The sequence below is a fragment of the Ornithodoros turicata genome, chromosome 9, assembly GCF_037126465.1.
Source record: "Ornithodoros turicata isolate Travis chromosome 9, ASM3712646v1, whole genome shotgun sequence".
Lineage (NCBI taxonomy): Eukaryota > Metazoa > Arthropoda > Arachnida > Ixodida > Argasidae > Ornithodoros > Ornithodoros turicata.
In genome coordinates, this window is record NC_088209.1 from 25,855,892 (window position 1) to 25,880,778 (window position 24,887).

The following is a 24,887-nucleotide window of genomic DNA, read 5'->3' on the forward strand; positions in this document are numbered from 1 at the left end:
TACCAGTGTACATCTAAAGCTGGATGTCGGAATATCCTGGGGATAGCGAGTTATGCCCGACATATATGTACGCTCACAGGTCCAAGTGGAGGAAGGAGTCCTCTGGGTCATCAGACAGGCATTCAGTGTGCTACGATTCTTGCCATTGACACCGTCTTTTTTCTTTTTCTTTTTTGACATCCAACTCTGACGTCCCCAACAACACAAGGTTGTACTATGGATATCCGATGTACGTCAGAATTAGGGTGTTGGGATATCCTGGGGATAACGAGTTTCGTCCAATATATGTACGCTCATATGTCCATGTGAGAGAAAAAAGGAATCCTCTGGGACGCCCGAAAGATATCCATAGGGACGTTAAGCGAAGGAGACAGGGACGTTTTATGAACATTTCTTTCAGCTCATGCCCTAATACATCAGGCATATATATTCTTAATTTTAAAGCATACATGGTACATTATTAGTCTGAATAATTTAATTGATCACACGAAATTGTTGGACTACATTAAATTAATGGTTAACACAGTAAATGCTACGCCCAGAAACTCGCGGACTTCTCCAATGGGAGTTCCCTTCAATTTCTCGGCTCTTATCGTTCGTTGTTTGCTTTCTATCGGTTCGATGAGGTAATGGGGCACTTGTCAAGTTCGAATATCCCAAGAAACACCACTAAGCTGGTTCTTTGAGGTTTCTGAAAAATCAACTGTATAGGGTAACATAACTGAAGGGGGGGGGGGATCATACTGTAACAGCTACCGTCGCTTTACACACCGTCACTTTTTCTTGTCAGTTATGTTGTGAAAATGATGAAATTCCAGATTCCGGTTTCAGTCACGGCGTGTTGTCCCTTAATTCGTAACTGTCGATGCACATTAACGGTGCAAAAAACGCTCGTTTCACTAAACATGTCACATCAAGTGCTTGAATCTCACAGACAAAAAAAAAAAAGAAAAGGAAGAAAGACGATGTCAAGGGGAAGCGTGGAACACTAAATGTCTGTCTGACGTCCCAGAGGACTCCTTCCTCCACTTGGACCTGTGAGCGTACATACATGTCGTGCACAACTCGCTATTCCCAGGATATTCCGACATCCAGCTTTAGACGTACATCGGATATCCTTAGGACTACCATGTGTTGTTTGGGCATAGCATCGCGTATGTCCATTTCTGGATATCCTGAGGATATGATGTCTGCGCTTTATTTTCTTCATCCACGCTGGATATCAGAGTGATATCCATCAGACGGACGAATCCGGCTACGGACTTTAGGACATTAATCGTACATTCACTGCATATTCGGTGTTGTTGGAGTTCTCATAGTTTCTAGGTTCTCTGGTAGGTTCATAGGTTCTATTCACAATTTGATTGTGCAGTTACAATTGAACGCACACGAGCTACGTGCCCTACGCATCGTAAGTGTACGACATCGTAAAGTGGCCAATGACTCGGAAGCTTTGAAATAAAGAAATTTCGTCGGCTATAGAAAGGAGACACTTCTCGCTTAGGACCACTATCGAATGGTAATTGGGATGCGGAATGTTTCTGCACAACTGCAGCCCTGTTCTCCTCAAGTGACAAGTATACCAAATGTGACGTTTCGAACAATCATCAATGTAAAAGGGTGTTCACTACCACACGCTCATCACTGTACGGCCGTTCTCCACATGAACGAATTAGATGAATAAACTTATTTCAAAGAACGGAGGGCACGGCACATACCATTTCGTGGTCCGGTCTTCCCATCCACCGATTCAGTCGACGTACGATGTGGCCTCCGTTCTGTTCCAGTACATCACAGTTTCCTGCACCTAAAGGTACCAAGAAGCTCATGAGGTAATAAACGAATGACGGACATCCCAGAGGTATACTCTGTTAAGAAAAATCCATTAAGTTCGTCATCAGTCACTGTTAAAGCAGCCAAAAATCAATCTCTTGTGTGTTTGTAACGGATATTCCCCAGGCACTATGCCTCAAGTTTGTCTTTAGTCACTATTCAGCTCATAACGCAGCCTGTTTATATATGTTGTGTGTGTATTTCTTTTATTTCTGTTTTTCTTTTCTTGTGTGTGTATTTTTAGCGTGATGTATACATATGAAATTTAGGATTTTTTTTTGTGCAAATTTCGCAGTCGTAACTTCTCACTCAAATGTTGCTTTACAAGTTATTACTGATCATAAAACGAAATCAATAAGTTAACCTGATCGACAGATCACCACGGGAAAGACGCAAACAAAAACTAACCCCGCTTACAAACATAAGAACTTGTACTGCCAACTGTAGGATGGACAAGCGCAATGCTTCGCAAGCTTGCAAGCTTGGGACATGCAAACTTCGCGCGCAAGGACACAAGCGCAAAGCACAGGTACTAGACTGGAAGGTACTGCAGATTACCGCCATATACAGTCACAAATGTGGTAGCAATTTGCTGGAGAACTATTAATAGGATGCGACTTCGTAAATTCTGAAGTCCACTTCCTCTGACAAGCGACTTCGCAAGGGATGGTTCAGAGATTTCGTCGTTGTAGTAACGGAAAATCTGCCGCAACAAGCCACACCATTTCGGACTGGAATACAAGCGTGCTACTGACTGTGCTTAACACGATGATACCGCCTCTTCGAGAAATTATCGTTGTGTCATGTAATAAACTTGTGTATCCGGGATAGTAAATGGGCTCAGTTACCACCCTGCGTACGTTGTCGACCGAAAGGTGGCGCCGCAATCGAGATGTTAAACGGTCCCATTATACACTTCCGTCAGTTACCGCCTTCCAAACTTTTTTTTTTTTTTTTTGTAAGAGTGTAAATGGAGATCACCTTCGTCACAGCTTCCTCGTCTTCCACTTCAAAATAGTTGTCTGCGACGGAGGCGATCTTGATCACTATATCGTGTTAACACAACTTCCATTCCTTCGTTCCGTTACATTCTGCCAGGATCATGTGGCGCGTCACTCGAAGACAGTGGCGAAGACAAGCAGAAAGCGAAACTAGTGGGAGGCGTTTTCTGCCAGCCCCCATAGAACTCGTCCCCAAGTACTTTTTTTTCTTCTTTTTTTTTTACTATACTGGCTACGCCATTGCTCGAAAGTGATGTTTCTAAATACGGCTGTATGCTGTGAAGCAGGAACACCCTTCCATGTTTACAACGTACAGATAATTCCCACTTTGCTGCCCCGCACATTTCATAATTTATTATCTCTGTATTTATCGTGCTTTAGGGGTTGGTGGCGAGCATTGTGACTGCATTTCGGGAAGACAAAGTCCGTGATCATCAAGTTTTTGGAGCAGAAAGTTCCAACAGCATGCTGTGTTACATCTGTGGCACTGTTGGTCAATCGCTGCCCTAATTTAACACTTCTTTTCATATCCTTCGAACAAATTGTTCTACATCCTAAGTGCTTGAATGTGAACATGTTTGACACGTCTGTTCGTCTGCCTTACGTGCTGTATCCTGTTCTATTTTTCTCTCACCATGGTGAACGGGGTCGACAGCCCGTGATTCTACTGCATCATAACATAACACTGAATTACTAAGACCCTCTTCTCGCACATTTTCCCGTCAGTTAAACCTCGCTGAAATCCCATCAGGCCCGATAGAAAGGCACGGGTCGAATGACGAGATGCACTACACACTACGGATGTGAACTGAGTTCATGTAGCCAGCGGTGTTTTTGTTGAGGAGGAACTTAGAGAAACAAAGGAATCGTTCCTCCTGCCATGCGGCAGTGACGGTGGCAGTGGTGGTGTCAGCCAGTAACCAGAACTTACGCTCTTTGCAATCGTGCTTGTTGGGGTGGAGAATGAAGCCATCTCGACAGGAGCAAATGTAGCTCTCCACTGTGTTATTGCAAAAGTGTTGGCAGCCACCGTTATCACGTGCGCACTCGTTTGTATCTGAAAGATAAAAAGGTATAAAGTCACTTTTGTTAACTTTTTGTTAACTTAATTGTTTATTCGCGATGATAGACGACCTACTGAACTGACCTGTGACGAAGGTAGCAGCAAACCCTCTCTTCTGGACAGATGAGCCAGATCTAAACTCAACGCGAAGGATATTCTCCTCGGACATGATAACTGGTGGAAGGCGAGAGCCACAGAAGAGGCCGTGTTTCTGCGTCGTGCCATTGCTAATCTTGCTCACGATGGTCACAATATCATGCTCACAGTTTTGCTGCGCGACAAAACCACGAATAAAATAACGATTCACGACACGTGAGGTGACGTGATACCAAAGGTGCACATGAAAATGTAACCTTACGTTATTCCCTTCAAGGTCAAAGTCTGTGAAGTTGATGATGATGCGGTATTTTGGACGAGCCAGAATCACCCATGTGCAGTTTGAGTCGGACGGGTAGGTGTTCGGAAAAGAAGGACTTGTGACTGTTCCTTGCGATGCTGTGATGATGTCTCCACATTCTGAGAATAAATTGTGGCGTCACACCTTCTTCACGGGGAGTAAGTAGCTTAAGCTAGTGGTAAGTAGCTAGTGTACGCAGTCCCCAGCAATTATGTTCCCTCCAAAGTGAGTTCCACATTACTCCATTTTCAAGGAGGAACTATAACACCAGTTACAGGTGTCACGCTGACACCATGACAGTGGTTCATGCCTGTACTTCCGCACATACTTCGGAATATTCGATGACGCTTCTCGTTTGTTATTTTGTGTATGGACAAATGTGCCGCTCGATCCATAATCTCAATGGCAGCACCGGATGGAGCCCTGGCGTTCAGCTGCAGAACATGACCGTGGGAAACAAGGAACAGCCCACAGCTCTTGATTACGAAGTTTTAGCTAAAGACCTGCTGTGGAAACTTAAGCCGTACTGCAAGCGTGAAAGACAGAAAACACACCTGTCCGCAAACCACTTGAGAACAAGTCTGCACAAAAACGAAAAGCTCTTTTCCTTTTAGAACGTGGCACGGGTATCATTTCATATGCCGTCGAAGTGTTGTGTGCAACCCAAAACAAGAAAATGTGGACCTCCGTTTATTTCAATGTTTATGTCCATATAATGTCCATATTATGTCCACAGGACTTGACTCCCCTCTTCGTATGCGCTAATGTTTATGTACCTAAATTCACAGTAATGTTAGCAGATGTAGAGAAGATGCCGCCCACCCTCTCCACCTCCCGTTACGTCGCTTCCTCACTCGGACACAGAGTGTCGCTTGAGCAGTCGCACAGCGGGCTGTCGCACGTGGATGAAAAAAACTTCAAACGACACTGGAAAAACTCGACAAACGTCCATTCAGCTTCTACAAGATTCTTGGGCCTTGGTCCAGCCCTCAACAACAAGACAATGCAATGAAAAGCCTTCTTGAAAAACAGCGGCATATTCAGCCGTTACTAAAGAACAAGGTGTAAAGACACGATAGTACATGTGAGCTGCAGGCGTCCTTTTGGGCAACCAACAACACCCACACCGATACTTAAGAAGAAGAAGGGACACACACAGCAACAAACAACAACAACTTTATTTGCGGCCTTGGAGAGTGGGGAGTTTCATCGCTACAGGCGATACTTTACCCCATTGCTGGATGGAATGGGGGGAATAAAATAACGAGCCCCTTCACAATAACGATCGAAGTCCGATGGCGTCCAGAAATGTCAGAAGAGCTTTGAGCGCAGAGCGTTGCTGGGCTGGATTGGGCCAGGGACCAAGCAATTTCGATAGGGAGAAAGGGCGAGAGTCCAGCTGACGAAGTGACTCGGAGAGTGTGGTTCGGGAAGGTTCGTAGTGAGGGCAATGAAGAAGAATGTGCTCCAGATCCTCAAGAGCACCACAGTGGCGGCAGGTGGGAAAGTCAACACACAGCATGTAGCGATGGCAACTGGCCAATCTCGTATCTTTCTAATGGCCATTCTCCATGGGAAGAAGAAGAAGAACTGGGGGGGGGGGATATAGGTTTATTGCAAAACAAAACAAAAAACACGAAAGAGGGGAAAGGTTAGCCTGGCTCCAGCAGCCGACTTGCTATTCCCGCTTACAAAAAGGAAAAGGGAGAAAAGGAAAAATAAAGAGAAAGAAGAAAAGAGAAAGACAAATCGGAAAGAGCGAAAGAAGAGGCGCAGTCACAGGCTCAGCGCGAGCCCTGTGTCGGTAAGGAAGCGTACGAGTTCCCTTCCGACGCGCCACTGAATGGGGCGTTGCAGAGGGCCCAGTAGAGTTGCCAGCGTGACCTCCCTGAGCCCTATGGCAGCTAGCCGCTCCATCAGAGTGGCACGGGGAGCGGTGAACAGGCGACAGTGGAGGAGTAGGTGGGAAGTGTTGCCCTCGGTAGAGCAGGCTGCACATGTAGGGGTGTCAAGCGTGTTGAGTTGGAAGAGCCGTGATGGCGTTCGAGCCACGCTTAACCGAAGACGGTGGATAACGGACGCCTCCCTCCTCGTGATGTTTGGGGGAGGGACGTATTGCATTTTTGGGTCGATGGAGTGCAGAAATGTATTGGGCGAGATGGCACGTTCTGTGAAATCTTGGACACAGCGAGAGCGCAAGCGACGTATTTGGAGCAGGCAGGCAGACATTGAAAGCGGGATGCTGAGACTCAAGGCAGCCGTGGTATGGGCACGTTTCGCAGCAATGTCGGCACGGGTATTTCCAGGCAACCCGACGTGACTGGGTACCCACTGGAGCCGTACGCTGTGGCCGGAAGCCAAGAGCTCGTTGTATCTGGCGATTACCAGCGTGCGGAGATCGCAAATAGCACTGCACCGGTACGACGCCAAGGTCTCCAATGCTGACTTGCTGTCCGTGAAGATGGACCACGAGTCGGCCTGTGAACCGGATATGGCGTTGAGCGCTTCATAGATGGCTGTCAGTTCCGCTTCGGTGGATGAAGTTTCATGCGGCAGCTTGAAAGTCTGCGTAGTATCGCTGTGAGGTATGTAGAAAGCTGCAGACGACGCGCCGTACACAACCGAGCCTTCTGTGAAAATTCCTTTACGCTGACCGTGGACAGAGTTCAAATGGTCAAGAGCTAACTGGCGCGCAGCGAGGACAGGAGTGTCGTTTTTGCGGGACATGTCGGGAATATGCAGGTCCGTCGGAGGCAGCTCGAGGGTCCACAAAGGTGGAGCGTATAGCAGGCGCGACGGAGGGGGCGGAAGAGACTGTGCCAGCCTGCAAACAGCAGCCCCGAAACCTGAGCTTTCATACAGTAGGCGAATGTCCCGTAGGTAGTGGGCAGCATGTCGTGTGCGGTACTGCGCACATGCGCGCAGGGTCTCCATGTCGCGTAGGACGTGGGCTGGCGTCTCCTTCGCCTCAGCCAAGACCAGGAAGGTGTCGGTCGTTTTGGGGACACCAAGGCACACTCGAAGGCTTCGCGCATGGATGTTCAAAAGTTCGCGCTCTGTCGTTGAACTTAGACCGTGCAATACCGGTAAGCTGTAACGCAGGAGCCCTAGGACGAGTGAGGTATGCACCTGGCGAAGGTCATGGTATGATGGGCCCCAGGACGAACCAGAGATGCGGCGGAGGACGTTCACGATGGTAGTCGCCGCGGTAGACAGGGCCTTGAAGTGCTTGGACCAGGTCAGCTCCCTGTCAATGGTTATGCCCAGGTATTTGTGATGACGTGCGAAGGCGAGCTGTTGGCCGTCAACGCGGAGGGGGAATTTGCGGAAGGATCGGCGGGTGAATGCCATGGCAACAGTCTTGCTAGGTGAGATAGAAAGACCACGGTCGGAGAGGTAAGATACGATAGTGTCCAAAGCACCTTGCAAGCGACGCTGGATTACATACCAACGGGTGGAGGAGGCCCAGATGCAGAGGTCGTCGGCGTATATTGTGATGTTGACATGTTCACTTAGTTGAGCAGGTAAAGCGGCCATGATGACGTTGAACAGCAGTGGGCTCAACACACTCCCTTGCGGGACACCTCGCAGAACTCTGTAGTGTGCAGTGTCCCTTTGAGAGGTGCGCACAAACAAGGTGCGATCAACGAGGAAGTCCCGAATCCATGCGAGCGGGCGGCCTCCAATACCAGCCTCTTGGAGCGTCGCAATGACAGTGCTGTGCACCACGCTGTCATATGCTTTTTTGACGTCAAGGAAGACCGCTGCTGTGAGCTTCCCTTCCGATCGCGCTTGTTGTACACTAGAGACAATGTCGATTACGTTGTCTATCGCCGACCTGCCTTGACGGAAGCCGGCCATGACTTCAGGGAAGAAGTTCGAGGCTTCGAAGAACCAGTTCAGGCGAGAGTGGACCATCCGCTCCATGACTTTCCCTGCGCAGCTTGTAAGTGCGATTGGCCGAAAAGAGTCGATGTTGTGAGGGGACTGGCCAGGTTTAAGGATGGGCACGATCATCGCGGACTTCCAGTGCGGCGGGATGGAGCTGGCCTGCCAAGTTTCGTTGAAGAGGCCCAGAAGGAGCTGGCGGCCACAAAGCGGGAGATACCGCAATGCTTAGGTGACTCCGTCAGGACCCGGCGACGTGTGCGCAGGCGAGAGCCCTATAGCAGATTCGAGCTCGGTAAGCGAAAATGGGGCATCCAATGACGGATCTGCTGAGGACTCAAGGACTACAGGGATGTCAAGGGAAGACGCGAGAGGAGCGGCAGGTGTCGACGTCAGGCGGGCACAGTACTGCTCTGCAACCTCGACTTCAGGGCACCCAGTGGCAAGAGACAGTGAGCGGAAAGGATGCCTTTGGAAAACGGGAGTGGCGAGCCCTTTGAGCACCGACCAAATTCGAGACATGGGTGTTCTTGGAGACAGTGATGTCGCGAAGCTTCTCCAACGGTCGCGTGTCAGCTTGTACGGATGCCTATGAATCACCTTCTGTAGCCGCCTCGCTTCACTTTTGTCGACTGGGAGATGTGTGCGGCGGGCGCGTCGCTCGGCGCGGCGGCGGATAGCGCGCAGCCTCTCATACTCCGCGTCGACGGACGTGAACTTGGCAGGTATGCGGTGCACCTGGGTCGCAGCGCGCGCCGCGTTAGCAACCACGTCGCAGAAGTCATGGGCATTTTGGGGCCTCCAGTCTAAAAGTGAAGATTCGAGCATGCATCTGTAGGACTGCCAATCCGTTCTTTTAGCGGTGTGGGAGCGGGCTTGTACTCGCGAACCTTGCATGCTGATCAGGACAGGAAGATGATCACTTCCAAGGGTATCAGCGCCCACCTGCCAGCTGAAGCGATGTGCAATAGGAGCTGACACAAGAGAGAGGTCCAAGCAGGAGGAATGGTACGTTGTCTTCAGGAACGTAGGGGAGCCATCATTGAGGATGAAGAGGTTTCGCTCCTCGAACAGGGCTGCCAGTCGCTCCCCTCGCGTGTCGGAGCGCGCGCTGCCCCAGATGACATTGTGGGCGTTGAAGTCACCACAAAGAAGATATGGAGGCGGGACGTTGTTCAGTACTGCGGCCAGGTCCCCAGTATCCAGAGGAACTGGATGTATGGGTGCAGCAGCAGCAGCAGCATAACGTGGACATGGGCGATGTAAGCCCTTCGAGTTTCGAGCTTCTGCAACCTATATGTTTTGTACCGGCAAACAAAGAGTACACAAGATACGAATCTAGATGTATAGAATACCCCAGTTAAAATAGATGGGGTAGCTGATATTTCTAACAAGGAGGGAACGATACGAAACGAGGAAGCGTAAAATAGTACCTCCTTTGTTGCGGATGACAGTGATGGTTGAAATTTGTTACCAAATCAGAACGTACCCGTTTCGCAGTCATGCTTGTTGGGGTGGAGGACAAAGCCGTCCGGGCAGGAGCAATTGTATCCCTTCACGGTGTTTTTGCAAATGTACTGGCAGCCACCATTGTTCAACGCACATTCGTCTTCGTCTGAAAAGTGAAAAGGTCTTAAGCTGCCAGCTCGTTTACAAACTGTTTAGGGGCGCTCATCATCAAGGGGAACCCGGTGAAACGTTGAGAGCACCGCGATTCACGGCATAGTGCGACTTAGAGTCTAGTGCTATTGTTCTGACTGTAGCTGGTACTGTGCGGATAATTCAGCGACGCGGTTATACAAAAGGTTATCGTTATAAGCAGTTATACAGGGTGTGTGCACAAAAACATGACCGGCATTTAGGCACATAGCTTGTTGTCTACGTAACTAACGAACTTCCGGTGGCGCACGACGGCGCATTTATGCGTGCGAAACCTGCAGAAAAATTGTGGAAGCCATACTCAGCTTAAAAAATAAACGGAGCAACGAAAACGTCGGCCTCCGTGCATCAGAACAGGGCAATATGGTGGACGTAGGAGAGTTGTGTTCAAGTACCGCTAGGGGAGGAGCTATCGGTGCATAAATCGAAACGATGTCCCACATGGATGCTCATCGGCAGTACCCTAGTGGTCCCTGCACATAACTCTCCTGAGACCGAAATGCACTACCATGCACTGTGATGACCGCCCTACTCTAATGCATGGAAGCCCATGTTTTCGCGCTCTGTTTATTTTTTTACGCTGAGTATAGCTTCCAGGATTTTTTTGTAGCTTTCGCACGCATAAATACGCTATCGTACGCCACCGGAAGTTGCTCGGCTAAGTAGACAACGAGTTACATGTAAAAATGCGGGTCACGTTTTTCTGCACACACCCTGTAGTCTCATGATATCAGTTCCAAAATGGATGATGGTGCTGTGATGGGAAGGACACTGAATTTCACTATATGAGAGATAAGATTAGGAGGACACCACGAGGAAGGAATGGTCACAACAAGACATAGTTTCAGAATATCAGTTTGGTTCCTCAACATTGTCGTGTTGTCGAAGTGTGAAGTTGCAAAGAAGGACCGTCTGCTGAACTTACCTGTCAGGAAGTTGGCAGCAAAGCCATTCTTCTGGACAGTGCTGTCTGATCTAAACTCGATGCGAAGGATATTGTCCTCAGACGTGATCACTGGTGGCAGGTCAAAGCCACAGAGGAGGCCGTGCTCCCGTGTCGTACCGTCACTCATCTTGCTCGTGATGTTCAGTCTGTCCTGGTAACAGTGCGGCTGCGTGACATGTCACGAATAAGATCAATGTTCACGGCCCGTGGAGAAAAAGACGAAAATAAACATAATCAGCTTACATTATTCCCGTCAAGGTCAAAGTGTGTAAAGTTGATGGTGATGCGGTACCGTGGGGGCGCCACAACCACCCAGGTACAGTTTGCGTTGGACGGGTACATGTCCGGAAATGAAGGGCTCGTGATGGTTCCATTTGCTGCTACCATAATACCTCCGCAGGAGTCTGCGTGACAACGTGAGACAATTGATATATCATAATTAAATTACGCAGATATAACAAGTGTGTGATCGCAATCTTTTATTTATTTATTTATTCACAGAGCTCTGCAGCGCCGTGAGGCATTACAGAAGAGGAGTGAGGTAGTACAATAGTGATGCTACTTGCATCATTCTCAGCAGGTCAGACACACTATGTTACAAAAACAAAAAATCAATAAATAAGAATAACAACAAAAAACTAAGAATCAGTGCATAAGAGACCTAATCTTAACCATAAATAATGAGTTATTGGCAGCATTAACAGCTTCTTGGAGCAGAGAATTCCACTCTGGACTTCCACTCTGGACTTCCACACTAACTCCAATCTTCATCTATATGAATCATTTCGTCGCTAATCGCTTTTTAGTACAGCTATTGGAATACGGCTATTGGTGGCATCCCATAGCCACAGTTTCTTTGGAACCGTGGAACTGAATGGAATGAACTAACTAGAGACTAGCCTCTTGCACGATCTTAGGAAGCGTGGTAAAGTATAGTAGACCAAAGGTCTAAAAGTGTATTCTATCGTGCCTGTGAACTCGTGGAGGGTCTTTCTGGACTTGTGTGTTCTTGTCTCTGTAGATTTACAGCATAGATAGGGAGGTTCTACTTACCTTCATATTTATTTCCATCTGTGTGCGACATATATGCAGCGCTGCAGTTGGACCTATACCTTCCAAGCGCACCCTTGCATTCATATCCACATCCATGTCCACCGGTCAGCAACTCGTCATGAGCTACAATCGTGAAGAACTGTGAACTGTATACCTGCTTTCAAGTGACAACCGTAACGGCGAATGATATCGAGCCGAATTTTGTCACCTTTCGAGAACCGAGCCGAGAAACCGTGCTTGTTAACTGATCCATCGGTAACAAACTTCACGAGCATCTTGTTAGAAGAAGATATCGAGTCGTTCGGAATGTTATTGCCGCAGAACCTTCCCAGTGGAAGAGCATTGGGATCATGTCCGTCATATACCTCTACGTAGTCGTACGCGCAGTTCTCCTGGCACTCCACCTGCAATGAAAGATAAACATATGTGAAGTGGTGCTAACTCTCGATGGATGTTGTTTGCGAAACCTTGTGACGGTCTTACTTTAATAGCGTTTAAACAACAAGGCAGGTTCTACAAAAGATAAACTGATGTTCTGAGGCTGGAACAACATAGAAGGGACAGATACAAACCGGTAATCCAGAAGATGTGGGTTCGATCCCTACAGCTAGCTAACCTTTTCAGTGACTTTCATCTTTCATCGAGGTTCTACAAAGTTCACTGAAACATCCTTGAAACTTGCAAACTAGCGTAGTAGTATATAGATGAAGGTATCTGAACAGAGGATAGCTAGTATGGTGTAATTGGTTGCATCTCTAACTAGATATCGGAGCATGCGAGTTCGAATCAATCCGGCTGCTGGAGCCTTTTCTTCACCTGCCATTATTCAGGTACAAGCTATACCATTCACATTGTCAATGGAGATGACGCCTTGTCATCTATAGCTCAAACCACCTGTTTTCTAATCGCTTTGTAGTATATTCGTCTCTACTCCAAAGGCAGTTTGTCTTTAACTGAGTATCTTCAGAGGCAATGCTCCGACATTGATCCTAATGTATACTCAGGAGTACAAAACAAACAAACAGAAAAACGGGGGATAGGAGGGTTTATTTTTTATAAAAGACCACCTAGACAGCGATCGGCTCGCTATTAAAAAATAAACGAGAAGAAAAGCGAAAAGCTGAGGGGGGGGGGGGGTATATGTAAAGCAGACATAAAAAAAAGGAATGAAAAGAAGGCCACTGTGGTAAACCCGCTTCAATGTGGTAGCTTCACGGAGCATTACACTACTTCTCTTTTTGTGAAATCGTTCTTTTTTTTCACGGTTGCTGTGGTGGCTACATACCTTCAGCTTATCAGAAGCGCAGTCTGGCGATCACGTGGTCGTGTGTCACTGTCACGTGGAGTAACGTGGCCCTACACGCTACGGACCGACCTACACTGTAATTGGCAACATGGAGCTGCCGCATTAGGAGAGTCGATTGGTCGGTTTATGAGCGTAGAACAAAAGGTGGAAATGAACACAGGGAAGACACGGACGAAGAATGGGTGTTGTGTGCAATGTTGTGTCATTTGGAACCTTACCCGTCATTAGAGTTATCGCCACATTGGCAAAACTCAATTACTGGTCAGGGTAATGCTGCTGGAGGTGAGATTTCTCGCAAGGCTAGAAGTACTGTCTCGAAAGTACGCCAGTTTAACAGGAAACGGGACAATATGCTGGTGCTGACGTTTCCAATAAAGCAAAACAGAACGATAATGCCTATATCGAATAAAACACTGTGAGTCCTGCTAGAAGATGCATGAGACAGGACGAACTGTATTGAATGCATGAAGGGAGTTGCCTCAGGACAGAAGCCGCCGATATTTCGAACAGAGACTGTTCTTCTTCTGGGCACCGGTGATGAGGACGGTGCCCAGAAGAAGAACAGTCTCTGTTCGAAATATCGGCGGCTTCTGTCCTGAGGCAACTCCCTTCCTACATCTCTACCGGTTCGCTGGATTTCTACCCATCTACATATTGAATGCATGTTTCCTAGATTGCTTCGAATAGCTCCGTTAAGTTGTACTTGTCCACCTTCGTGTTGAATTAATGATCCCAAACCAGACATGCAAAAGGGTGCAGAATGACCTCAAAAGACTGGAAGCGAAGAACTGCCCGATAGGATTCTGGCACGGTGATTCGCCAGATGCACTCTTTATCAGCCTGATAGTCTTGCGGAAAATTGGGGCTTCGAAGATCTCCTTCTTCCATTTCTAGGTCACCTCCACACACAGCTGTAATCGGAAACACAATGTACTGGGATGCCTGACGAATGACTTTATTACAACGCAAACAACACAGACACGCTGAACCAAGACTCGCCTCTGTAATGTCCTCTGAATCCGACATGCCCTATCTGCTCACGCGATGTCCAGTAGACGATAAACATACCAGGTCCCGTACTCACTCTCTCTAGAGAGATGTTATTGCCACAATAGCGACCTGCATTGAAGTAGTTGTCAGTGCTGTGAAAATGGCACCTTCCATTCTGAATACGTATCTTACCGAGCGGTGGCGCCTCGTTCCCGTACCCGTCCCTTATTTCCAGATAGTCTGTCTCACAGGCGTCCGACTGGTGGATGTCTAACAGCGAGATGTTGAGCAGAATACGCTCTTCGGACGTGGCCGTCAACAGCCACTTGCAGTACCTTCCTTCCGAGTGCGTGCCGTTGGTCACTTCCGGAGTCCTCAAGTCGCCGCTGGGCTCTTTCACCGTATTACCACACTCTGCGAAGATGCAAGCGTTTGTTGTTGTGCTGATGTTCTTAACGTGGAGATGCGGTTGGATGCAGGATGCGAAGAAAACGCTGGCCGGTTCTTATGTACTTGCACTTTTCGTCTCGCAAGTCTATTTCTTGATGCATAGCAAGCACCTGGCTGTATCGTCAGGAGGATCCGGAAAAATCGTTCCGGGTGGGAACGCAGATTAGACACGGGTCCTAGGTTAGTTCCCGGATGTTAGGTTAGTTTAGGCTTGTTTTCGACAGTCACCATGTAGTTGGGGGGGGGGGGGGGCTACCCACAACTGGGCACGCGTCGTTTGACGAAAACTACTTTTATTGATACTTTTCTTGCGGGCACGATTTCTCCGGGGACGATTTTGCTTACTGTGCTTGCGAACAGATTTTGTCGGAGTGGCACTATTCCCCCACCACTGCGAAGCTCGTCCTGGTATGATTTGAAAGGGCTTTCTGCACATCTATAAACGGATGAGAGGAATTAATTCATCTTCATAACGAACCCTGGGACTGGGGAAATAACACACATACACGAGTCCCAGGGTTCGTTATGAAGATTAATTATCACAAGCTCGCCTGCTTTCTTGTCGCTCTTTACGAGAGGAAATTGTCTGCCTGGAGAACCTGAAGCTTTCCTGGTGTTTTGCTCCGCACGTGAAGAACTACACCAATTTTATTTAAATTATGAACGGAGGGGAGTTTCATCGCCATGTGCGATACCCTGGCCCATTGCTGGCGGTAACGTGATGAAATTGAATATTGAGTCGCCTCACAGGGAGGACCGAAGTCCTACGGTGTCAAAAAACTTTGAAGTGTTTTAGGAGAGAGCGTTGCTGGGCAAGGTTTTGGCAATGAATATACACAACCATGCCTATTCGTTATCCCGTTCCTAATCGACAATTTAACGAGTCTTACCGAACGGAATAAGGGAAGTCACATCGAAGTAAAAATAAACGTAATAGAAGTTGTACCAACTTGGGCTGCACGTTGGACGTGCGACGGGCTTCCAGTCTCCGTTCTCACACCACACTTCGGTAGACCGCGCTCCCTGGATTTCGTACCGGTCGTGGCATTGAAGTCGGTAGCGTGCACCGTCGTCGGGTACCAGAGTGCCAGGTGCGACCTCAACATGGAAAATAACATGAAAGAACTGATGTTCTGAGGCTGGAACAACATAGAAGGGACAAATACATACAAGGCCTCAATTTTGCCTAAGAAATTAACGATGAAAGATGAAAGTCACTGAAAAGGTTAGCCAGCTGTTGGACTCGAACCCACATCTTCTGGATTGCCGGTCCAGGGCTCTACCAATGGGCTCTTCAATTGGTAGAGCCCTGGACCGGCAATCCAGAAGATATGGGTTCGAGTCCTACAGCTGGCTAACCTTTTCAGTGACTTTCATCTTTCATGGAAAATAAGGCTGTACACGTCTATAAAAGATAGCTTTAATAAAGACATTAGCATGGACTGGCGAGGTGTGAAGATTTGTGTAGGTGCAGGTGTATGAAGTGTTCGGGCACAACGATGGTATACTAATGGCACCTACAATCAGGTCGTGCCTTTTTGTTGTTGTTTTTTCTTCTCCTTCATTTACATTTCAAGGGCGCGCTACAGTCACGGGGATTCCACTTTTCCTGGCTTCATTTGAGGAGACAAAGAAAGATTTTGAAAATTCTTACAACTCTATGATGAAAAACCCGAGACTGGGAAAAGACGAAAAACAGACGACGCACACAAACCCTCAATTTCAAAGTCTGTTTTTCGTCTCTTCCAGGTCTCGGGTTTTTCATCATAGATCTTTTTGATTGTTATTTGTTTGTTCTGCTTTGTAAGTTCCTTCCTTTAAATTTAAGGGAAAAACCTATAAACACTTTAAACCTTTAAATACTTTGCTCGGTACAGTGTCGCCCGTAGTGATGAAATTCCCCACTCCTAATAATCGAAATAAAACTGTCGTTGACCGCGTAACACCTCACCCCCCTGACGACTTGCCTCGACGCTAGACGTCATTAGCCTTAGAAATTCCTCACGTATCGATCTAGACAATTTAAACAAGTGCACATTTATAATAAACAATTCAAGATAAATCTCATACCACTTCATAATTCGGTGTTCCTATCCACCAGCGTTCCCGACGTTGTATCTCGCCCCCGTGCTGCAGGGGTATCTCGCACTTTCCTGTGTCAAAAGAACACACAGAAGTGGATCATGGTGCTGCGACCACCACTCATAAAATGAATCAGTAAAGAACACTATATCTATTTAATCACGACAGAGGGACAATTTCAGTATGTCAGTATTTATAGTCATTGGCTAACTCATAAGGCAGCCTGAGCATGTTCTAGAAAGGAGCTTGACGTATAGTACTTCGTGATGTGACAGCGCGTTTCGAGGTGTATCCGACTCTGAATTTGCAGCAATCACCTGCTCTTCTATGGAACAACAAAATTGCGCCTCCCATACTGTAAAAACATATGCGAAGATGCTATGTAGCACTACGCACACAAGTGGAAATGGACGACGAACTTACGCCTACATAGCGGTGGGTCAAAAAGCCATATTCCTTCTTCCAGACACGTTGTCGCATCAGAACCGTCCAGGGTCGTGCCCACTGGACAGAAGTAGCGAACATGGAATCCTACAGGTCTTTCAACCTGCTCGGGGGGTTCAGTCCATCCCCCATTCTCTGGCACTCCTGGTGCTGGGCATGTGATCTCTGCTGGAAAGGGAGGTAGATGCCATGCATGAATGTATCGATATGTCCCATGTGTCCCCTACGATTTATCACATGTTGAGCGTATTATTTTGGCGAAGACCTATTGACTGTTCTCTCCGTGCCTTAAGCTGTCACAATTGTACTGCCTGCCTCTTGGATGAACTGCAGGCTTCGCGAAACTACAAGCTCCAACGCCTGTTTGCGCAAGGTTCGCTGGCTTGAGGGCTGTGACCTCAGTGGCAGAAGGGAGGGATATCTCACTGGGTCAGCAGCATCCGCCGCTCATCAAAAACAAATGGTAAGGGTACAGCTGAGCAACTCAGTTACTCCTCACACATTCGCTCAAGCCAGGAATATAGCTTTTTCTCGTTGAACTTGGCCCGTACCAGAAATTCATTGCTCGCGGTCTCTCGAGAGCGAATATTCGCCGCTTCATGAGCGCAACCATACGTAGATATTATCGGTATGTGTAAGATGTTCACTGGAAACAATGTGGTACAATATGTTTCAGGGCATGCTACTAAAAAGGACGCAGAATGTGTAGTGCTCGGGGACTGAGGAACAGAAGTCGCTGACTGTTCCCACAGAGCCAACAGTCCATGGCTGAATTCTAGTGCCAACGCCGCCATCCAACACTGCAGTTCAATTCACCATCTACATGTCATCATAGGGCATCCTGAATTGCAAGTGGTCAATCCTTGACTATATCATTGGTTCTTGTAGAGCGACTTCGATGGCTTTTCACGTCACTTTTCCAACCGAGGGTTCATGCTGGTGTTAATGCAACGTCTGGAACCTGATATCTCCGGGCTTGTCGTCACGCCTGTAGGTATACAAGGTGACTTCGCCACATTGTTATGGTCTGTGAATGTTACCACCAAGAAGAAATTGCCTTGACGAATGGGACGCGGACCATGAACCACCCATCGTTCATTCACCACCTGGAAACTTCAAGACCGCTGGTTTAATCGAGTGTGTCACAAACAAGGTTCGCCTCTACTGAATGTATGGTGACAGCTGAACACCACCTAATGAAACCTGGGAAAGCGATGACGCTCCCACCATATATCGTTCGCAAGGTACATGCTATATCCCGAAAGCACTTCGAAAATTGTAATTTCTCCTGTCCTTGACGAATGGGAAGCGGAACTCGTATGTACTTGTATGAGGAGATCGTGACTCAAACAGTACACAAGAAAATGCGCCTATCTGTTCCGGTAAGTTGGGCTGCTTCGGAATGAAACAGTGCTCATGTATATCTTTAGTCTCGAGATGCAATTCTTTTCCTGTGCGTAGTCAACGCACTCTTCCAATGACGACATTGCTTTTAGTTTTAAAAAACGTGTTCATTAAACGTATAAGTTATATTTAGAAAAGCACTTGCTTTGCTTTCACTGATTCCTCTTTAAGAGGTCATTTAACACTGGGAACTGACACAGATGCAGGATTCCTGTGCTACAAGTGCTGGAGACACTTTCATGTTAGCTGTGTTACCTATAGAAACGCTTACCTTTCCTACCTTCTGGGACAATTTCCACGTGCGTGCTTTGTATGCCAGAAAAGGTTCCACCACCAGATGGTGATTGTGATGCATTAGTTACTTGCGGGTTAGCTGCACTTTGCGTTACCGGTGGCGACACTTCAGCGCAGTGCGGTGGTGCCGAGTCCCATTCACCATTTGGCATGCATTCTATTTCTTTTTGTCCCACGATTTTCGTGCCTTCGTCGCAGAAGAAGCCCACTTTATTTTCGGTTCTGTACAGCACGTGGACACCACCAGGTAGCTGAGGGTCGGTGCAGAATGTGTAATCTGTAAGAGGTGAAGCATAAGCTGTCATAGGGTCAGCGCTGGGGACCAGTGCCACTCAAGCAGCAACGCAGAATGAGCCTGTCCTATTAAACCAGAACTACATATTTTTGTTGCGCTCACGAAATTTCCTGAGGAGTGAGCTAGCAGCTCGTTAGCTCGCGTACTCTTCAAAACACAGGATCAGGATATACATGCTGCTATCCTAGTAAGGCTGTTGTTTGGTTGGGATAAAAAAGAAAATACAATCTTATCAACATGCAATGGAGATCGTCATCTAGAGGTTCGATGCGGTTGCTCATGGGTTATCTACACTCGAAGAAAAAGGTGTAAATTGGAGGGCAACTTTTACTCCCTATTGTAGTCTCCTGACCCTGAAATTTACTCCCATCACCGCAATAGTCTCTATACTTCGCATAAGCTTCCGTGCATTTAGTCTGGAAGGTGACTAATGACTGTGGCAATGCATCTAGTCCCTAAAAGTACTAAAATCACTCCATTTTTAACTCCTAGAGGAGTTTTTACTCCTAAAATGGCTCCTATACACAAAACATTGAGAGATGACCCGTCAAGAGCAATTCACGAGACGAGAGGTTTTTCCTGTGCAAAAATTATGCTATGCAGCTACATGGTGCTACTCTCAACGGATATGGAATCAAATAGGCTTACCAATTTTATTCCATATCCGTATGAATAAATACGTATGAATGAAATGAAATGTGCATGTGAAACAGTCCTTCACGGTTTCGTTGCTGTGCTCTTGAGAATTGGCAAAGTTGCGCACACCAGATCCCGCTGACACGCGTGTAAAATGTAGAATGAATACTGTAGGATATACCTTCTCCCTGTATCCTGATATATCGCCGTTTGTTCAGCACTTTGCATTCACATTCCAACCTTTCTGATCTCAGGGGAGAGATCGACAGGCTATCGCCGTCAATATACCTCACCGTCTGGACTGTAAAAAAGAGCGGAAATCACGTATTACAAAACGGAGAGCCATTTTTATTGTTTCAAAATTATTTAGAGACATTTTCTTTACAAATCGATTGTTTAAGATGACATATTTTCTCACACGAATGGGTAGACACCCCGCGTACATCAACAGACAGGAAAATACTCGATGTACTGAAACATTTCGAGAGAGCGAAGGCAGCTACAATGACATCTCCGAAGGCCTAAACGAACCATATTCAGTGAAATCTACGGTTAGAATAAGCCACTTGGTGCTACGGAACGGTATAAGCGGCCTTTCAATACGAATAATCGTTAAAAAAAATTGCGGGCAGCTTTGATCAATCTTTGACAAAATTGTTAGACGTAGAATAGTTATTTATCACATGAAATCGTCTTTGTATTCTCATTTTAAACATGACACCACCGACATGCCCCGCCCTGTCCTATGTAATATCCATACCTCATGCTTTGTAATATCACTAACGTGGCCCACGAGAACAGCACACACATTTTTAAGCCTGTGCCATTAAGGCTGTGCTGTCTCGGGTTTTTCCTGGGTTTTCCTCAGACGCTTTCAGACATATGTCGGCGCAGTTCCCTTAGAAGTCGGTCCAGGACGCACATTCCCATGGGAGTCAGTCCTGACGTTGCCCACATCTGTGAGGCCGACAACGGCGAGTACTTTGAACATCACCACCTCCATCTTCACGTCAAGTCTACGTTGCATCATCTTTTTTACTACAGTGTTCTGGCCCGTCTACGAATGCCCTGTTATTGCTGCTTTCTGAGTGGAATGACGCGTTATCACGTGATTTCTCCAACCTTTTCCTTTCTCTCATGCACAAAGATGCACTGGTATAGTGAGCTTTAGCCTATTGTACGCTATCGCCTCTGCGTACGTACGGGATAGCGTCGGTTGTTCTGCGCGCGAGTATAAAATAAAGAGAGCTTCGCGCAATTCGCAGAACCACTACGCTATATCTTACGTACGCAAGGGAGATAGCGTACGGTGCGCTAAAACTCTCAAACCTTTTACAGCGACAGCTGTATACGCGGAGTGGAGCATCTGATAGCGTGCGTGCACTGTCCGTCGCAGATATCGCGGCGTCGTGAGACACACAACCAGCGCACTGCGAAAGTGGTGCGACGGGACCTTGGGTATCACGTGGTATCGTTTGATGATAGAGGATGTCGCGAGTGGAGAGCACAAGGCGCGAGGCCTTTTTCATTTTGCGTTAGCGCCGCGAAGCAACTGAGGCTATGAGTAACCGCAGACGAGGACAGTTTGAAGTAGTGGGGGATGGTACGCGCCCTGGGACGACTTCAAATTGAACTGTAGCGATAGTCGTCTGGAAAATCCAGGGACAAGAGAACACACGTCCGTGGCTCAACAAGCGGGTGCTTTCACCTGCTCGGCCATGCCACTGGTGGGGCAATCCTGCTGTATAGCTCTCGAGAAAATATGTAGTAGCACGCGCTTACCTCGTTTATCCCACGACTTGTACTGCTTCAGCAGCCACGTTGCTTGGTTCTTTCCCAGCGCAGTCTTATACACACACGTCGCCTTAAGCCACCGCCCGAGCTTAACAAATAACACTCCACCGGGTCCTACTGTGTACTCTCCAGTGATGTTTATCGCGACATCTGTCGCATCCGCAGGTCGGCACAACGGCGTTGAAACTGTTCTGTGGGAGTCGGTCAATACCCAGTGACCATCCCTGCAGTACACGCTGACTGGGCCACCGTCCATCAAGCCCACGGGGTCGCAGTGGAACGTCGCTGTTGTTCCAGGAGGAATACGACGGATGTCCTGAACCTTCTGGAGGCCGACGAATGCATGAGCGAACTTGAAGTTGCTGTCATTGACTGCACACGTGCTCAGCGTCGTTGGGTTTAGTAGCTTTTCGCCTTCGGTAGTTGCGCCTCCTCCTAATGGTGCCTGCTCTGAAGTCCAGATGCAACTCAAGGGCATAAGCTCATTGTGACTTAACGGCATATAAAGAACTCCTTGACTAAACATAGACTGTTGGAGACACGACTGTAAGGCTATACCAACATGCTAAAGCTGGTTGCATTTGTAAACGTAACATAGTATCCAATTAATTATATGTAGCCGAAAACACTTTTAAAATAACGTGAAGAAGAGTCAGAATGCAGGCTAACTGGTGATACATGATGAAATTTGACTGAACCGCGAGACAAGGACACAAACACGGACGATCACCACCACATTCTCGCACAGACCCACACAGTAACGGGTTTCTTCGCAACCAGGACCTTTCAACCGGTTTGACATAGAGAGGGAGGGCGAGGTGGAGGGATTGCTAACCCGTTACTGTGTCCGAGACTATGTTTGTGATCGTCTGTGCTTGGCTTGTCTCGGGGTTCAGTCAAATTTCATCAATTTTGAAATCCTCAGCGTGAAACAATGGGACCCTTCAACAACACGGAAGAACACGACATGGGCAACAATGCTATACGATATACGAGAAGAAAAGAACGAAAACTGCCATTACCCTCTCTTGTGCATTTTGCAGAAAACAATACCAAGAACACTGATGCCGTGACAAAGCAGTTCATACTTGGTTGTAACGTCGACTGTGTACGCCGCCGTCGTGAGTGCATGCGGAACGACTAAAGGAAAGACTCGTCTTATCAAATGTCAGCAACCAGATTGCACTTCATTTCGTAAGCAACGTCCACGATGAGTTAACACGGACATACTTCTTTTGCGACGGATATATGATCGCCACAAACGCAAGTAATCGCACACAGCTCACATTACAGCTCTGCACAAACAGAATTGGTCTCAGAGATAAAACGAGCCTGAGCTCGCGACATATCAAGCGAAAAATCTCTAGAAAATAAATTGAAACTCGCCTTGAGACTAGACTAACTAAACTATCAAAGCAAAGCGCAAAACCGAAGCAGGCCAGAAAAATAAACTAACCCCTGTGACAAATAAAGTCCGCGGAGATAGGAAGAATGCAAAAGGTAACACCGCGAGTAAATAAGCCAAGCAAGCCAACTAAATACAAAGAAAGACAAATCTAACTAGCATTATATAAAATATCCTTGTGAGATATCTGAAAAATAGAACAACAAATGTAACGTGTAAAGACAATGGTGATGAAACTGCCAATTCCATATCGTAAAAACAAAGTTGTTGTTGTTGTAATGACAACTTGGAGACTACATAAGCATAGCCACGCCAGCCAGCAAAAGATAGAGAAGCTCATAAGAATATCTTGGTGAGACATCTAAAAAAAAAAGCTTTTCTCAGCCCACATGCGAAGAAATAATAATAGCTGTATTTTGCACGCATACCAATGGCGAGATGATGCACACAGTAGTATTGTGCACCCACATGTTGACAAGTTTTTTTGTTTAATAAGAAGTACTTTATTGAAGCAGGGAAAATACACCCTTCCATACAATACACCCTTCAGGGATAATTCAAAGTGGTTGGCAACGTTCTTGATGAGGACAAGGTCGATGTGGGTACCGTTCCGAGTGGTACGTGGCTGTGTTCACGTCCGAGACCACAGACACGCAGAGTTTGGAAGCGAGGAAGATGCAGAGCCACTCGTTTTTTCTGCTGGTGAAGTCGACGTGGAAGTCTCCGGTAATTATGATCGGTAGGTTATCGTGACACACTGCGTGAAATTGTGTGAGGCTGGCTTGCGCAGTTGCAGGCGCTATATAGACCGAAGCGATGATCACACCGTTCGGCGTCTTCATTGCACAGGCGTTGCCCGGTGTCGACTCTTCAGCAGCATCGCAGCAGAGTTTGTACGAGGCATGTAATGGCCGAATGCCTCATTCGTAGATGGCGATCCCACTGGTCATTGCGCGGGACACTTGTCTATGGCGACGCGCCTGTAACCAAATACTTCGACCGGCGCTATGGCCCACGCTTCCGAAAGATACAGGAGCGGTACCTTGTGGGAACCGCGGCCCGCAAACCCCGGGGTTTTTCCGAATACGACCTGCCGTAACCCCGAAGAACAAGAACACAGCAACTAATGAACGAAGAACAAGTTACATCAAAAGCTGCTTGCCGTCCGGTCCGCTTCCCGAATCCACACCTAAGTGACAGACTGACCGCTAACTGCCGCACGAATGAATCCCCTCCCCCAGAGCGCTCACTCTTTTATCACCCACGCTATCAGCCAGATCTCAGGTGGAAGTTGCAAGGTTATCAGCCCCCCCCCCCCTCGGCTTGAGTCAAATGTTCGGAAGTTCGGGGAGATCGAGGATTATGTCCTCAGGGTCTGGTGAGAAGGACAGTCGAGCGAGGACATGGGGGCCAGCTGCCGTGGTAGGTTCACTGCAGCGACTATGTCCCGACGTGTAGGAGCGGAGGCCACGTCGTGAGCTACAGCGCCCTGCTGCGCGGCTTGTTGGATGCGCTACGAGTGAAGGGCTCCCGCACTATGGGTCGGAGGGTGGATCAGTAGGACCCCGCAAAAGGGACAAAGGATGCTCCTTCTTGTGCTGTGTAGATCGCTGGGGGCTCGGTGGGGTGTCGGTTTGATAACCCCCGGGCTGCGAAAGGGCTCGGGTACGGAAGCAGGGGGGGGGGGGAGGGTCACTGATGCGGGGCCGCTCCTGGTTGCGCCATCTTGTTCTGGAACAGTATCCGATGCTGCGGGTGCTCAACCAAGACAGTCCAGGTAGCCCTATTCATGAATCGAGGTGACGGGGGAGGCCTCCGAGCAGGAGAATTTCCAGGGAGTCAGTCGCTGAGGTCGGTGCAGACCTTGGGGTCGAGAACGGCTTCTCGCGCTGCAGGTGGTCGAGGCATCTGCAGAGAGAGAGAGAGAGAAAAAAAGGAAAAACGTCA

At 47.7% G+C, this 24,887-nt stretch overlaps 1 protein-coding gene across 1 annotated transcript; it reads right to left on the minus strand.

Moving 5' to 3' along the window:
* Positions 1–1,691: 1,691 nt before the first annotated feature.
* On the minus strand, positions 1,692–22,652 carry LOC135369443 (bone morphogenetic protein 1-like). Its single transcript, XM_064603031.1, has 19 exons — positions 22,558–22,652; positions 21,524–21,985; positions 19,923–20,042; positions 18,788–19,087; positions 17,092–17,280; positions 16,657–16,739; positions 15,537–15,684; positions 14,329–14,550; positions 14,146–14,265; positions 13,912–14,057; positions 12,049–12,244; positions 11,841–11,963; positions 11,031–11,191; positions 10,767–10,953; positions 9,672–9,797; positions 4,256–4,413; positions 3,982–4,168; positions 3,766–3,891; positions 1,692–1,807 (listed from the first exon to the last, which is right to left on the minus strand). The coding sequence occupies exons 1-19, from the start codon at positions 22,619–22,621 to the stop codon at positions 1,692–1,694; spliced, it is 3,234 nt and encodes a 1,077-aa protein (XP_064459101.1). The 5' UTR covers positions 22,622–22,652.
* Between the last annotated feature and the right edge of the window lie 2,235 nt (positions 22,653–24,887).

Bases quoted from the DNA above. Each gene is read 5' to 3' on its own strand.
- LOC135369443 (XM_064603031.1), bottom strand. From the start codon at position 22,621: ATGAACTGCTTTGTCACGGCATCAGTGTTCTTGGTATTGTTTTCTGCA. The intron at 9,798-10,766 runs GTAAGTTCAGCA...TTCACTTTTCAG, and splicing joins TGCTGCCAACTTCCTGACAG to ACGAAGACGAATGTGCGTTG. The intron at 1,808-3,765 runs GTAAGTTCTGGT...TGGTACCTTTAG, and splicing joins CAAGCACGATTGCAAAGAGC to GTGCAGGAAACTGTGATGTA.